The sequence below is a fragment of the Telmatherina bonti genome, assembly GCF_933228915.1.
Source record: "Telmatherina bonti genome assembly, chromosome: 19".
NCBI classification, from domain to species: Eukaryota; Metazoa; Chordata; class Actinopteri; order Atheriniformes; family Telmatherinidae; genus Telmatherina; species Telmatherina bonti.
The window spans coordinates 16,328,791-16,342,575 of NC_136617.1; the positions used below are offsets into that span (position 1 = coordinate 16,328,791).

A 13,785-nucleotide genomic window follows, 5' to 3' on the forward strand; every position below is an offset into this window, starting at 1 on the left:
GCAATCCGCAAAGTAAGACCAGGTGTGCACTGAATAGGAAGCAAGGAGAGCAGGACATATGGGGGATGGCAAAATAAGAAAAGAAACTAAATAAGAAAAAACTGAAAGATAATTTAAAAAAAAGAGAAATAAAACTCAATTAAACTACTAACAATGTCACTCCCAGCTGTCAAGGAGGAAACATTTTCAATAATCCCTGTGAGGGAAACTTCTACAGAAAGCATTTAGTTTAAAATGTTAAAACTGAGTTGGAAATCTACAAAAGTGACATTCAGACTCAATAAATTCTGAACAGGCCCAAACCTGCACTGAACTAGGAAAATGTGTCTCTTTTACTTGAAATCAGCATGTTTACAAGGTTGAATGTTTGCCTTTGCAAAGTTATTTCAGTGATTTAATTCTGTTTTTTAGGTCAGTGAATGGGGTGTACAGGATTGGTCTCTTTGCTCTAAAGGACATCAGCAGTGGCACTGAACTCACCTATGACTACAACTTCCATTCATTCAATACAGAAGAGCAGGTAAAGCAGTAGTGACCATTTTCTTCTCTTTATGATCAGTGATTTTCAAATCTTTTCTTACAAACAATCCCTTCAGGAGCTGAAACAAGTTCATGTCCTGCCCTACAACTTTTTAGCAATAATTGATAACAATAGGGGGAAAAATGCATAAAAAATATATACAAGTTCATTTTGAGTGAATTAGAGCTTAAAACTTTTTTTGTATATTATAAATAAAAACAAAGATTCTGTCAACATTTGCTCATCTGTTGGAAGGATATCATTGCTGAATCTTCTGTCTTAGCACAGCCTCTTCTTCCGCTTCCCACACCAAATAATCATTCTTTGTGTTGGCTCTGTCATTGCTTACCACTACAGCAAGTGTGTAAATGTGGCTCAGAGAGCTGCCGGGGCATCATCGGAGGGAAGAGCCAGCGTATTAACGGCTTGCCTGGAAAAACAGGAGGAGCTCGTCGACTGGGTCGTCTTAAAGAGAAGAGGAAGTCAAAACACCAACTGAAAAAACGAGTGAGTGATGAATAAACAGAACGAAGAGTTAACTTTTTTAGAGTTGTGACTTGTCTTTCTGCAATGACTTGCTCATACTGTTGTGAAAGTAAAGCAACAATTTCCTTGAAAATTCAGAGGAAATTCCACTCAAAGTTATTACCTGGTGTGACCTGATTACTTATTACCTGTTCAATGAAAGACGTGTCTGAGACTGGCGCTGTCTTGTTAAATATCAGGTGCACAATTTATTTAGGACACAAATGTCTCTTTGTCTCAGAGGTGCTCACAGAGGTCCACAAAATTTCTTTAAAAAGCAACTCAGTCTACCTGAAGGCTTATACTTACTCTTGTGACTTGAAATTTACTGCTTTCAATATTGTATCTTACATGTAGAGTTTGAACAATAATAATTGTGGCTTTGAGTGAGTTGACAAATTCATAGTGAATTTACCTGAAGACATGCACAACTTTTTGGTTTATAGGCCAATTCATATTTCCTTTGAAAAGAGGAGTTGTTTATAATGCCACTTTCTATGTTTTCAGGAAGAAGAGTCAAGTGACAGCAGCAAGTTTTATCCCCATCTCATCATGAAGCCCATGTCTAACAGAGAGAAGTAAATCCACACAAATCGCACATAAGAGCAAATCATTAATACACATATTATATCTTTATATCTGTAAAGCTTGGATGAATGAATCTTCTAAAATTCCTCACTTATAGATAACATCTAATTCTAATTCCTTTTGTCATCTTCTGATTGACAACTGTTTTTTTTTTAATTAATTTATGTTTTTATTTTTTTATACAATTTGTGCTTTCTTTTAAATATTGTAGCGCTATGTTACATTATACAGCTTCAAGTCCAAGTATGGAATACTTGTGATTAGTTGGACAGAACGCTGCGAGTTTTGGTCTTTCCGCAGCAGTGCTTACCTCCTGCATACACATTATACAGAACATTGTCTTCTAATGTGGATGTACCGATCCACTTTTTGGGCGTTCCGATCCAATACCGATTATCTGAAATTTGAATATTTGCAGACACTGATACTTGCCGATACCAAATCTGTTTATTTGAATATTATTGTGACTATGGTTATTATTGCTGTTACAACTGTGTAAGATTTCATTTGGTTGTAATAAATTACCCATCCTTTCTTAAATTTCCTCACCAATGCAAATATAATAACATTACAGATCTAACAAATTCAACAAGTTTTATTTTGACTTAGCACATTTTACCCAAATACAACTATACATGTGTGATTTTGAAACAAAGATCTCGCTTTTAGTGTAACAAAAAATGTTACATTTTAACATTTAAGGCATTTCTTTCTTTTAAAACACGTCCGAAGCATGTCATCAAATACATCTGCATTGGCTTGACTAGTGTGTTATTATCGAGTTATGTTATTGGAACACTTTTTATTAATACCAAGTACAAGTACACACACATGGTATTGAGCCGATATTGATACTGATATTGGTATCGGTGCATCCCTAAATGTCATTTGTAAATCCAAGTATATAATCAACAAACTATTTACAGAACTTAAAAACTTAGGAATTGGGTTTCTTTCTTGATTCATTTTCTTAGCAGACCCTAAGCAAGTTTCAAGTATGCCATGCTTACTCTGAAAACATGACCAGCAGGTTCTTCACACAGATCTAGTCACAAAGTCCACACTTGTTTTCTCTGTCAAGGCCGTGTTATTAGAAGGTGCAACACACAATCCTTCCCATTTTTTAGTACCAAATGCATGTAGCGACAAGTTGAGCCAGAAAATGCAGCGAGAAAGTGGCTAAATGTCCTTAAGAGTGAAAACACTCATGTCTTCTCTCCCTCAATCACCAGAAAGTTTGTGCTGAACCACAGAGTTTTCCTCCTGAGAAACTGGGAGAAGATGAGGGAGAAACAGGAATTGCAGAAGAGAGAGAGTGAGAGAGAAAGGGATGCCAGCAGCCTCTCTATGTATACACGCTGGGGAGGAGTTATCCGTGACGATGGCAACATCAAGTCAGGTGAGTCCAGAAGCTTTAAGTTTTGGAGATAAAAAATTTTCAGAGAAGTCTTGTCAAGTAGAACTTGAAGTGAAGACAATACTTAAGAGGCATTGATGATTGTAAATGCATTTGTCTGAGTTAGCTGTATACGGCTCTCTTGCATATTTATCTCAGATTGTACATAATAGCCATGTTGTGTTTCCAGATGTGTTCCTGACGCAGTTCTCAGCTCTGCAGACATCGCGGTCGGTACGCACACGGAGACTCGCTGCTGCTGAAGAAAACACAGAAGTCACACGCACTGCACGCCTTGCACACATCTTCAAGGAGATTTGTGACATGATCACCAGCTACAAGGGTTTGTTTAATGACATACACAGTATCTCTACTTTTCTAAGATATGAGGTCTTTGTTGTGACCTCTAGCCTGATCTGAAGACTGGCCTGGTGTTTGAAACAAATCTTTCAGTACATAAATACTTATCACCAAATGATCAGACACAGTGATTAAAAAAGGATGACAATAATGTAACTGTTTTGTTTTACATCAGACTCAACCGGCCAGACACTTGCTGCTCCACTGGTGAACCTCCCATCCAGAAAGAGGTAAGACAGCAAACCTTCATGTTGACTGATGCATTCATAATGTTTATCAGTTCTCCAGATAACACTGTTACTTTATCTGATCTGTCAGTACCCACATAGTGTGGCAGTTTTTTCTGTTTGCTACGCATTTTAAGTCAAAAGTGTTTTGTGCTTTGATTCTTCTCCAGTATCGATAGTAATCTGTTGGTGTCAAAACAATATCAGCTCTTTCTTATTTCAACGTGGTACTTAAGCTGTCGTAACCACAGATTTGGTGGCCAAAGTGATTGAACTCAACATTGACTTTTATGCTTTAAAAAGGATGATAAACCTTTCAGAGGGACTAATGTTGTTATCTTTGTGTGCTATCAGGAACAGCCAGTACTACGAGAAGGTGTCTGACCCTCTGGATCTGAGCACCATTGAGAAGCAAATCCTCACCGGCCATTATAAGACTGTGGAGGCATTTGACACAGACATGCTCAAAGTGTTTCGCAATGCTGAGGTAGGCAGGTGTGCCATCAAGTGCTACCAATAACAGTCCTCCCCCTTTTCAGTTTAACATCACATGTTGTTGGTACAAGAATAAAGCCTTTGATGTTCCTTAAATCATGAGATAAGACATTATGAAATGAGATTATTAATTATGATTGTTGTGCAGTCTTCCTTGCATTGCATTAAGATAAAATGAATTAGTCTGGGGAGCATTGTAACGTAGCAGCAAAACTGTAACTGAGGACTCATGGAAGCTATGCACATGTTATGTCTGATGTGGTTATTGCATGAGCTGTAGGTAGATGCTTTACTAAGTTTTGTATTATTAGTATTTTATGTTTATAAATAAACTAATCTGAAAGTATCAACCAGTTGGGCTCCACTAGCAAGGTTGTGCTTGGAATTCCCCAACATTCAGAAGTAAACGTTTCCAGAATGAGATGAGGAACCACTGCTAGAAAAAAAAAGTCCAGTTCTCAGGATTATTAATATCTGATTAACTAAGAAGCCACACAGAAATACTTACGTTCAGTTTCTGAAATGGTTCACTTTTTGTCCCAGGGGAATTTGCTGCAAAAGTTGCATCCAGTTTAACAGCAGTAAAGGATAAACCAGTTGCCAGTTTCATTCATTACAAAACAAACACGCTGATTACATGAAGGATAAGGCTGCTGAAACATCCAGCTCTTATGAGACAGTGGTTCAGTGGAAATTTGCGAGCCTGTTCATATTATCAGATAGCCAAAGCTCAAAAAATAAAATCCTAATCAAACTTATTATTCATTCATTATTTACTGTTCACTTCCATCCCATTCATTCTGCTTACTCAGGCATTGCTTTTAGTTCTTTTTGTCTTAATCTCTCTCAAATGGGATTTAATGTCTTGAAGGCTGAGTCTCTGCACACAAGTTGCAGGCTCTTTTGATTTACATCTGTATAAATTGGGAGTTCAAACAAGTGCCACTTGAAAGCTCTCATGGTAGCTTATTCTTTCAGTCAGAGGAGATTAAAGTAGACATATAAATTTAAATACCAAGACCCCTTTTGCCAATGGAAGACAAGTGACTGGAATGTTGATTATAGGGAGATTGCCTGCTGTAGACCATTTCAAATTCTTGTCAGTGAAATGTATTATTTTGTGTCAGAGACCTTTGTTTGACAGGAAGTTTCCTACAGACTTGCAGGTTGATCAGCTGAAAGTCTGAACTTTTATGATTTAATTATGAGGGTTTAGTTCAGGGTCAAAAGTGCTGTGCTGTATGTTTATTTATGACATATATAATTTCTTTACGTGGTTTGTGAGGCTTTGTCATTACACCATCAGTTATTGTCACTGAATTGATACATTTGTAAATAGATTTATTTGCAGTAAATGTAGTTTATTTTTCTATAAGAAAGAAAGCAGTCTCATTCTCAACTATTGTCTTCTTCACCCACCAGAAATATTATGGCAGAAAGTCATCGGTAGGCAGGGACGTCTGCCGGCTGAGGAAAGCCTACTACAGCGCTCGTCATGAAGCTGCCGTCCAGATTGATGAGATTGTGGGCGAGACTGCTAGTGAAGCAGACAGCTCAGACTCTCTGGAGCGTGATCATGGACACCACCATCACGGTGGAGGGTCTCACGACAAAGATGATGACGTCATCCGTTGCATCTGTGGAATGTACAAGGACGAAGGCCTGATGATCCAGTGTGAAAAGTGTATGGTAAGAAGCGATGATGAAACTTTCTTACTGGGATAAAAAATAAACATCATTCTCTGTGGCTGATATGTTACACCTGTTTAAGTCTGTGTTCCTCCTCGGACTTCACCTAGTACTTTGTCAAGGAGGTTTTCCAAGGAGAGGGAGCGGTTGGTCCTTAGTGAATAGTGTTTGCTATTTTTAGATGGGGAGGTTTACAGTGTTGGTGAAGTTTTAGTTCAGAAACATCTGCGGTTCTGTAAAATACCAGCCGACCAGTAATCTGTTATGAACCATTATCTGTTTTTGGTTTTTGTGTTTGTGTGAAAACAGTGATTTTGTTGTTACAGGTGTGGCAGCACTTTGACTGCATGCGACTGGAGACCGAGGTGGAGCACTACTTGTGTGAGCAGTGTGACCCTCGGCCTGTAGACAGGGTATGTTCATTCCTTTGTAGCAGTCATTAAGTTCATACTCACTAATGTCTCTTTTCCAGATTTATCACTAGCTTCACATTGCCCGCATGTGTTCTTGTCACCATAGGAGGTTCCCATGATACCCCAGCCCAGCTATGCACAGGCAGGCTCTGTCTACTACATCTGTCTCCTAAGAGATGAGCTGCTGCTGCACCAAGGTAGCATAACAGTAGAAATAGCTTTGACATTTGCTCATACTATTCGGAAAGTTTCAGTCACTGTAAATATAAACAACACAACATATCTTTTGTCCATACAATTCAGACATATAACACTGTTTTCCATGCGAGATAAATTTCATGAACCCTGAATCAAAATGTTGAATCAACCAGTTAAAAGTATTGTACCTCCATGTTGGAGTGAATGTCGTCCTAAATTGGGGTTTGCAATGCAATTTAGCAAAACATAGACATAAAGGACTTGCTAGTCTGTTGTGAAATAAACCATGGATAACCTCCCTGTGTGTGTGTGTGTGTATTTTTTGAAGGTGACTGTGTGTATCTGATGAGAGACAGCAGGCGTACACCTGAAGGGCAGCCTGTCAGGCAGTCTTACCGTCTCCTGTCTCACATCAACAGAGACAAACTCGACATCTTCCGAATTGAAAAGCTCTGGAAGAATGAAAAGTAAGTTCAGCTGTGCAATCCGAACAGCCAGCATGATTTAGTGCAGACTGTACTATGAAGGTACATGTAATTGAAAACAAATAACATATTTTTGTATGAATGCTTCCAAGTTATTCTTGTTCTCTGTAAATCCACTGACCTTTGATTTTCTTGTCTCTTATGTGTCCACTGAAAATCTGAAGGGGTGAGCGTTTTGCCTTTGGTCATCACTACTTCCGTCCTCATGAGACGCATCATTCACCATCAAGGCGTTTCTATCAGAATGAGTTGTTCCGTATGCCGCTGTATGAGATCATCCCCCTGGAGGCAGTGGTTGGAACCTGCTGTGTCCTTGATCTTTACACTTACTGCAAGGGTAAGGAGATAACACATAGTCATATTATTCTAGCTTATTTCTCACCTCTTTTTTAATTAGTGGTTCTTTGGAAGAGTGCTGCTGATGTGTCTGTTGCACATGAGCTTTTCTCCTTCCACATATTCTGTCAGTGTGAATATGAAAGAATTGATGGATGTGGTTTTAGCTCTGAATTGATATGAGCCATGAGCGTCATTTACTATAACATTCATACATTTGTTCTTTTAAGTAGACTTCTTAATTACAACAGTAGATCATGTATTTTTATTACAGGACGGCCGAAGGGCGTGAAAGAGCAGGATGTTTACATCTGTGATTACCGCTTGGACAAGTCAGCCCACCTGTTCTACAAGATCCATCGTAACCGCTACCCAGTCTGCACTAAGCCATATGCCTTCAACCACTTCCCCAAGCGGCTCACACCTAAAAGAGACTTTTCGGTGAGATTAATGAAGTTCCCAGCTGAATGGTCTTGTCACACTGAGATCTGTTACTATTTTGTAAACAGAAAAAGTCATTTTAAGAGTGGAAGTAATTTACAGCTCCTTGTCCTGATCTTGTTTATTCTACCTGCAGCAAAATCACAGATGAATGTGGGATAAACCAGAAACAAATTAGGAAAATCACATCACACACCGTTGCCTGCAGGAAAACCACAATGAAATTCCTGCTTTGTAATTTTGTCTCAGGCGTACGCAGGTTAAAAACTTAATGTGTAGCTGATCAATTACACTTTCTGTAAATATCTACAGGATTTGGGGGATTATTCAAGCGATAAAAATGACTTGATTAGCTGTGTGATTTTTTTTATAGATGTCAGTGCTACATTACATTACCTGATGTAGATAAAATATAATTTCTTACATAACGTCTTCTTACTTTAAACCGACTTTAAAATTTTACAGCCCCATTATGTTCCTGACAACTACAAGAGGAATGGTGGGCGGTCGGCCTGGAAAAGCGAACGACCCAAAGACGCAGAAGGCTGCGACGATGACGGCTCTTCGTGCGACCGGGGTGAGGACTTCCCACCTGAGACTGAAGATGGAAGAGGAGTAGAGGATGACATAGACATGGTTCCAGAGGGTCCTGAACACCTTTCAGCTAAACCCAGGCGAGCTGACCATGGAAGAGGAGGAGGAGATGACGACGAAGAGGAAGAGGAAGAAGAGGAAGGACAGGAGCTTGAGGTACGCAAGGAGCTGGAAGAAGGTTCAAGCGAGAGGATAGGAGAGATGCTTGAACTCCCCTCGTCTTCAGCCTCCTCACCTCTTCATCATCCAGCTCTGGGCAGGAGGGAGGCCCAGAGGGAGCGGCTCAACAAGATTCTGTTGGATCTGCTGCACAGAACACCCAGCAAGAATGGTGAGGGACCGGGAACAAAGCAGGGGGGTAGGTCATCCGATAAATGAGGGTTTCTTTGATGCATCATGTATACATGTTGGACATAACTGCTACTTTCCTCCAAACTTAAGTCATTTCTGAAATTAATAAGTGTGAAAAGTTCTGAAAAGTGTGTATATTGGAGTATAAATGAAGAGTATAAGGGGTCTTCGCTGTGAGGGACGGGTGCCGTTTGGTAAATCCTGATCACTGTTGTGTTTCCAAGCCAACCACACCTTTAACCAGTATGCGGCGTATTGGCTGGACAGGAGTAAATGCAGCAGCTACATAATTACATGATGCCATAGCTGCCTGATACCTTGTTTGGATTTTAACAAATAGAGAACATGACAGAAATAAAGGAGGAGGGGAACGCAAACTGCTGAACATCCAGCAGTTTACGTTCTCTCCTCTTGATATGTGGCTTTAAACAACAAAAAATCAGGAAATGTTCATTCTTTCTCTCAATCAATGGATTGTAGTGGGGTAAGCTCCACCCTTTCAGGTCAGATCAGTAAGATTGAAGATTGGGTCCTAAAAAATGTGGGACTGGTCAGATTGGATATTCTGGCACCTGTCCTGATCATTATCTGGGGAATGCAAAAAATGCATAGCGACCTGCTTCATACCGTCCCCAACTATTTAAAAGCAACTGGGCTATAGATCTTGTGCATTTTTAAAAAAAATGTATATTACTGAGTACATGACACACTTTTCAGATATACAATGTGATCGTCATTGAAGTTTTATGATGCATTTGTAGGAAATGTGTGTGCAGATTTGATCTTGTAGCATTTAGTCATCCAAGTAGGGCTGGGCGATATATCGAGTATACTTGAGATATCGTGGCTAGTCCCCTGTGCGATATAGAAAATGCCTATATTCGTCATATTCGAGTATCCTTTTGTCACGCGGTTGTTTTTAGCTGTGGGCGGGGTTTTCTCCCTCCTCCTCGACTGCACCGCTTTGCACAGAGAGTTAAAGCAAGCGCACCAAGTTACGTACATAACGTGAGCTACGTTCTACGTCATGAGAGGCAGCGTGTAGCCACTGTTGCCAACTTGGTGACTTACTCGCTAAATCTGGCGACTTTTTTGTGAAAAGCGACTAGCGACAAATCTAGCGACTTTTACTGGAGTTATTAGAAACTTTTCTGGTGTTTTGGCGACTGACTTTAAAGCAAATATTGTAAAGTTATTGTTTCGAACGAGAGTCTCTCCCCGCCCTAAAGCACTCAGTCACTCCGGCTGCAGCTGCAGCCAGTCAGAGGAGCAGAGAGGACACCTGCACGACTCCACCTACAGTCACAATGAACAGCCAAATCCGCCACTGATCCCGCTCCGGATTACAGAGTGGAACGTAAATTGCAAAGTTTTTCACGTCACGCAAAAATAATTAATTCTATTTGATTACATTCACAGCCTCTGTCACTTACTCACCTCGTCCACTGTGTGTGTGACACAAGCTAAATATTTATTTAGCTCGTCATGTCTCTAGAAAGTACAGAAAGGAGTGGGAATCAAATCCTGAATTAAAAACTGGCTGAAGCCGTTTATTGGAGACGATACGAGGACATTCTGCCTGTATTATAAGACTGATTTCTATGCTAAACTAAAAAATACAGACAACTCAAAAACGTATCCATAAAGCAAAGCCTTATAATAGTTCATCATTTGAAAATTCACCCCCTAGAGCACCTATTTTCATACGTTGCATTTATTACATCATGCAAAGGCACTTTATTTTGTTTTAAAATGACATTTTTCTGCCACCTCTTTAACTGTTCAATAAATACGGTTTTGATCAGTTTGCTTCGTTACAATTTCATCCTTTTGGCATAAATGTTTAAAATCAGCATATCTTAATGCAGTATGAACAATTATGTTTTAATGGAGACACAAAATCATCTTACTGATGTGATTGTATGCACCAAAGCATTAATTCAAGGCTAAGGTAAATATCGAGATATATATCCTATATCGTGACATGCCATAAAAATATCGGGATATTACTAAAAGGTCATATCGCCCAGCCCTACATCCAAGTGACACTTTGATAGGAACAAGTAGGCTTCTGTGGCGCCCTTATTTTGCACATCTGCAGCCAAGTGTAAACTGGCCTGAAGAATGTAGGTAGTTGATGTTGTCAAACTTTTAAGCAGTAAGAGATGGAACACATATAATCATTATCTTTACTGTTTCTTTTATCTGATGTGTCTGTTTAAGCCTTCAATAATCTCCTTCTTTCTGTCTCTTTTCCTCGCGGTCTAGCTGTTGATGTCACTTATCTCCTTGAGGAAGGAGCTGGACGGCGGCTACGGCGACGGACGCTTGGTTTTGGAGAATTTGTTGGCAGAAAATAACGCTTCTACGTGCCTGTCACGCATGCTGCCTTTTACTGTCGTGAGAAAGAGGCAGAAAATGGAGAAACAGCAAGAGAAACAGCTTGTTGGCCATCCAACTATTTCACACCACAATGCATCCCTGGGGTGATGGATGCTTTACAAGTTTACCTCTTCCTAAGACTGTCATCTCAGCTCTGAGAAGATGGAAGGGGTTTGGAAGTGCTGACTCCAAGGCAGTTTCAGATTGTCAAGAGATCTCGAGGAGCACGACAAGACACCTGATCCAGATTTCCTGCTTATTTAAGTACTGTCATGCAACTTTTTTTTTCTTAAACTGAACATAGGAGAAAAGAAAAACCCATGCACTTAAATGCATTGAACATTACAAACATGGGTAGATGTAATCCACTAGCAAGCGTCAGAAATGAATCAACAGGTACTGAATAGGAAAGTATAGAGGGAGGGATGGTTTTATTTTGCTTGGTAAGGACACAAACGCTGAAGAATTGTTCCCCCTAGTGGGATATAGCTGCAGTGACAAAATGCAACAAATATGAGTAGATCTGCACCAAGGGGGGGGCATCATAGGAGAAATGTTAAATGAGCGTTAAGTTAAGCGGTGGGCTCAGATGCTGCTCTTAAGAAAGAGAGAACAAGGGTGGTGAACTGCACTTTTGGTACAGTGGATATAGTGAAGCTCTTTATTGTATCTATAATGAAACACACTAACACACTCACAGTATTGGATGATGCAGTCAAAAAGAAAAAACAAGTTAAAAAGTCTATTATCTTTTTTCCTGTTATACTGTAGTAACTCATTTAGGAACAGAAGAAGAAGCCTGTGGTGTGGTTTTTTTAGAGATAAAATGGAGGAGGATTGAGAGTGCGCTTTTGTCAGTCAAAGTGTCTTGTTTTTATTTTTTACTTTCTAGTGAGGCAGTCGGCTTCGCCCCTCTATCTTGAAGTAACATGATTCACCAGCTTAACTAAATCAGGCAGGGAGGGGAGGGGGACGCCAGCTTCAACTGTAATGCCTTACACAGCTGTGCTCTCCCACTGCCTTGCCTGCAAATACGTGTGCGTGCATACACACTTATTGTGTGTGTGACAGAGTTCATGAAAATTTACCTTTTTAAAAAAAAAAAAAAAAATTAAAAAAAAATAAGGGCTTGATGGCAATTAACAGTTTTAAGAAAACTATGGTAAACAATACTTAACATGAAATGTATCGTGATGGTCATATTTTCTTATATTCTGTGAGATGGGCGGGATGGTGTATACTGTATATTTGGAGAAGGGGGGGTTAGATCTTTTTTTTGTCTTCTCTGTTCCTGGTTGCCATGGAGAATGTTTTAACAAGAAATTGTGATATTTGATGAGATTTAGTTTTCCCCCCAATGCCTCTGTTAAAAAGGGATGGCCTGCAATGTCCCCCATGTGGTAAAGTGACAGAGAACGTAATGAGAATGACACACCGATGAAGGGGAGCGAGGGAACAGGAAGCTGTACAGTGCCAAGTTATGTAAATATACACACTTTACATTGAGGAGTGTCTCCAAAAGCAATATCTTGAAAATGGATTTTGTTTATAATTGTACTGTACAGGACTCAGCCCTAAATGTATTATGATTATTATAATATTATAATTTCTTCCGTTTGTATTACTATAATGAAGACACTTAAGTGCAGAGGAAAATGATTTTTCTAATGTCCAGAAAATCTCACCATAACTGTCCCGACGACATAAAACTTAAGCTGAGTTTTTGTTGCCTATAAATTAAGTTCATCTATGTACTGCATGAGCGTGAAGAATGTCAAATGGACACAGAAGGCATTGGGGACATAACAGTGACTCAGCAACGACACCTTTGTCACTGAATTTTGTTAATAATATTACTTTTAAGGAGAGATGTACTCTTTTTTGCTGCAAAGTGTTGAACACTAAAAAAACAAACCAACATAAAAATGTTATGATATTTTTAAATGGTGACAGAAACAAAATTAAAGCTGTCAGCCCAGTATCATGCTATTATTTTGTTTTGTTTTACTTTCAAATAGGAAACGGTTCCGTTTTGTGATAGCAGTCATTGTATAATGCTTGTCCTTGTATTTGTGCGTTTTGTGCGATCTGTTTAGTTATTTTTAGACAATCACAAAATAAGATGCAAGCATTGTAAATGGCAGACTGGCTGACATTTTGTGATGTGTACAGTTTGTCAAAAAAAATCCTTCTTCCACTCGTTAAAAGTTTGTAATTATGATTCTTAAGTCATGAAAAATACCGTTGGTTTTTACTTTTTGTTTTATATTTGTTATTTTGTTTGTTTGTTTTTTAATAAAAAAGCACTACATTATTGTGAATATACTTGGTATTGTGCTCTGATCTGTTCTTTATGGGTATCAATGCTGAAGCATTATGCACACTTATTACATTTGTTTTATTCTTTGCTTTAAACTTTTCCCATTTCTGTCTCAACATTTTGCTGGAACAACTCCAGCGATTAGGCCAGTTTGTGTAACATTGGAATCATGCACACCTCCCAGATACAGTAAAAGAGAGATTTAGAGGAGCAGAATGCATATGATGAAGAATCCAGTTTTTATTTAGTTAATAATGGATATCACACTATACATCCTACTTGAGGTGGCTATATATGTCAGCGGGCAGTTTCTGTATTAGCACCAATTATAATTTCTTAAGGAATTTTCTAGTTCAGAAATAAAATAACGGCAATGTTAAGTGGCTGATCAGTTTATAAAAATTGAGTTTTGAATAGATACTGAGCTCATAACAATTGTGTTATGGAAAGAAATAATAGATTGCA

At 39.0% G+C, this 13,785-nt stretch overlaps 1 protein-coding gene across 4 annotated transcripts in view; it reads left to right on the forward strand.

Annotated features, from left to right (window-relative positions):
- The window catches only part of ash1l (ash1 (absent, small, or homeotic)-like), a 36,841-nt gene extending 23,540 nt beyond the window's left edge, over positions 1–13,301 (forward strand). For 3 of the 4 annotated variants that reach the window (XM_079258461.1, XM_079258462.1, XM_079258463.1), the window contains exons 13-27: positions 412–520; positions 878–1,027; positions 1,553–1,623; positions 2,866–3,032; positions 3,220–3,372; positions 3,565–3,619; positions 3,971–4,103; positions 5,534–5,800; positions 6,127–6,213; positions 6,320–6,410; positions 6,740–6,878; positions 7,061–7,233; positions 7,507–7,673; positions 8,139–8,625; positions 10,887–13,301. In XM_079258461.1, the coding sequence (XP_079114587.1) occupies positions 412–520; positions 878–1,027; positions 1,553–1,623; positions 2,866–3,032; positions 3,220–3,372; positions 3,565–3,619; positions 3,971–4,103; positions 5,534–5,800; positions 6,127–6,213; positions 6,320–6,410; positions 6,740–6,878; positions 7,061–7,233; positions 7,507–7,673; positions 8,139–8,625; positions 10,887–10,978 (2,341 nt within the window). In that variant the 3' untranslated portion in view covers positions 10,979–13,301. The remainder of the gene's footprint in view (positions 1–411; positions 521–877; positions 1,028–1,552; positions 1,624–2,865; positions 3,033–3,219; positions 3,373–3,564; positions 3,620–3,970; positions 4,104–5,533; positions 5,801–6,126; positions 6,214–6,319; positions 6,411–6,739; positions 6,879–7,060; positions 7,234–7,506; positions 7,674–8,138; positions 8,626–10,886) is intronic. The other variant, XM_079258464.1, reaches the window with a different exon arrangement.
- The last annotated feature ends 484 nt before the right edge of the window (positions 13,302–13,785 follow it).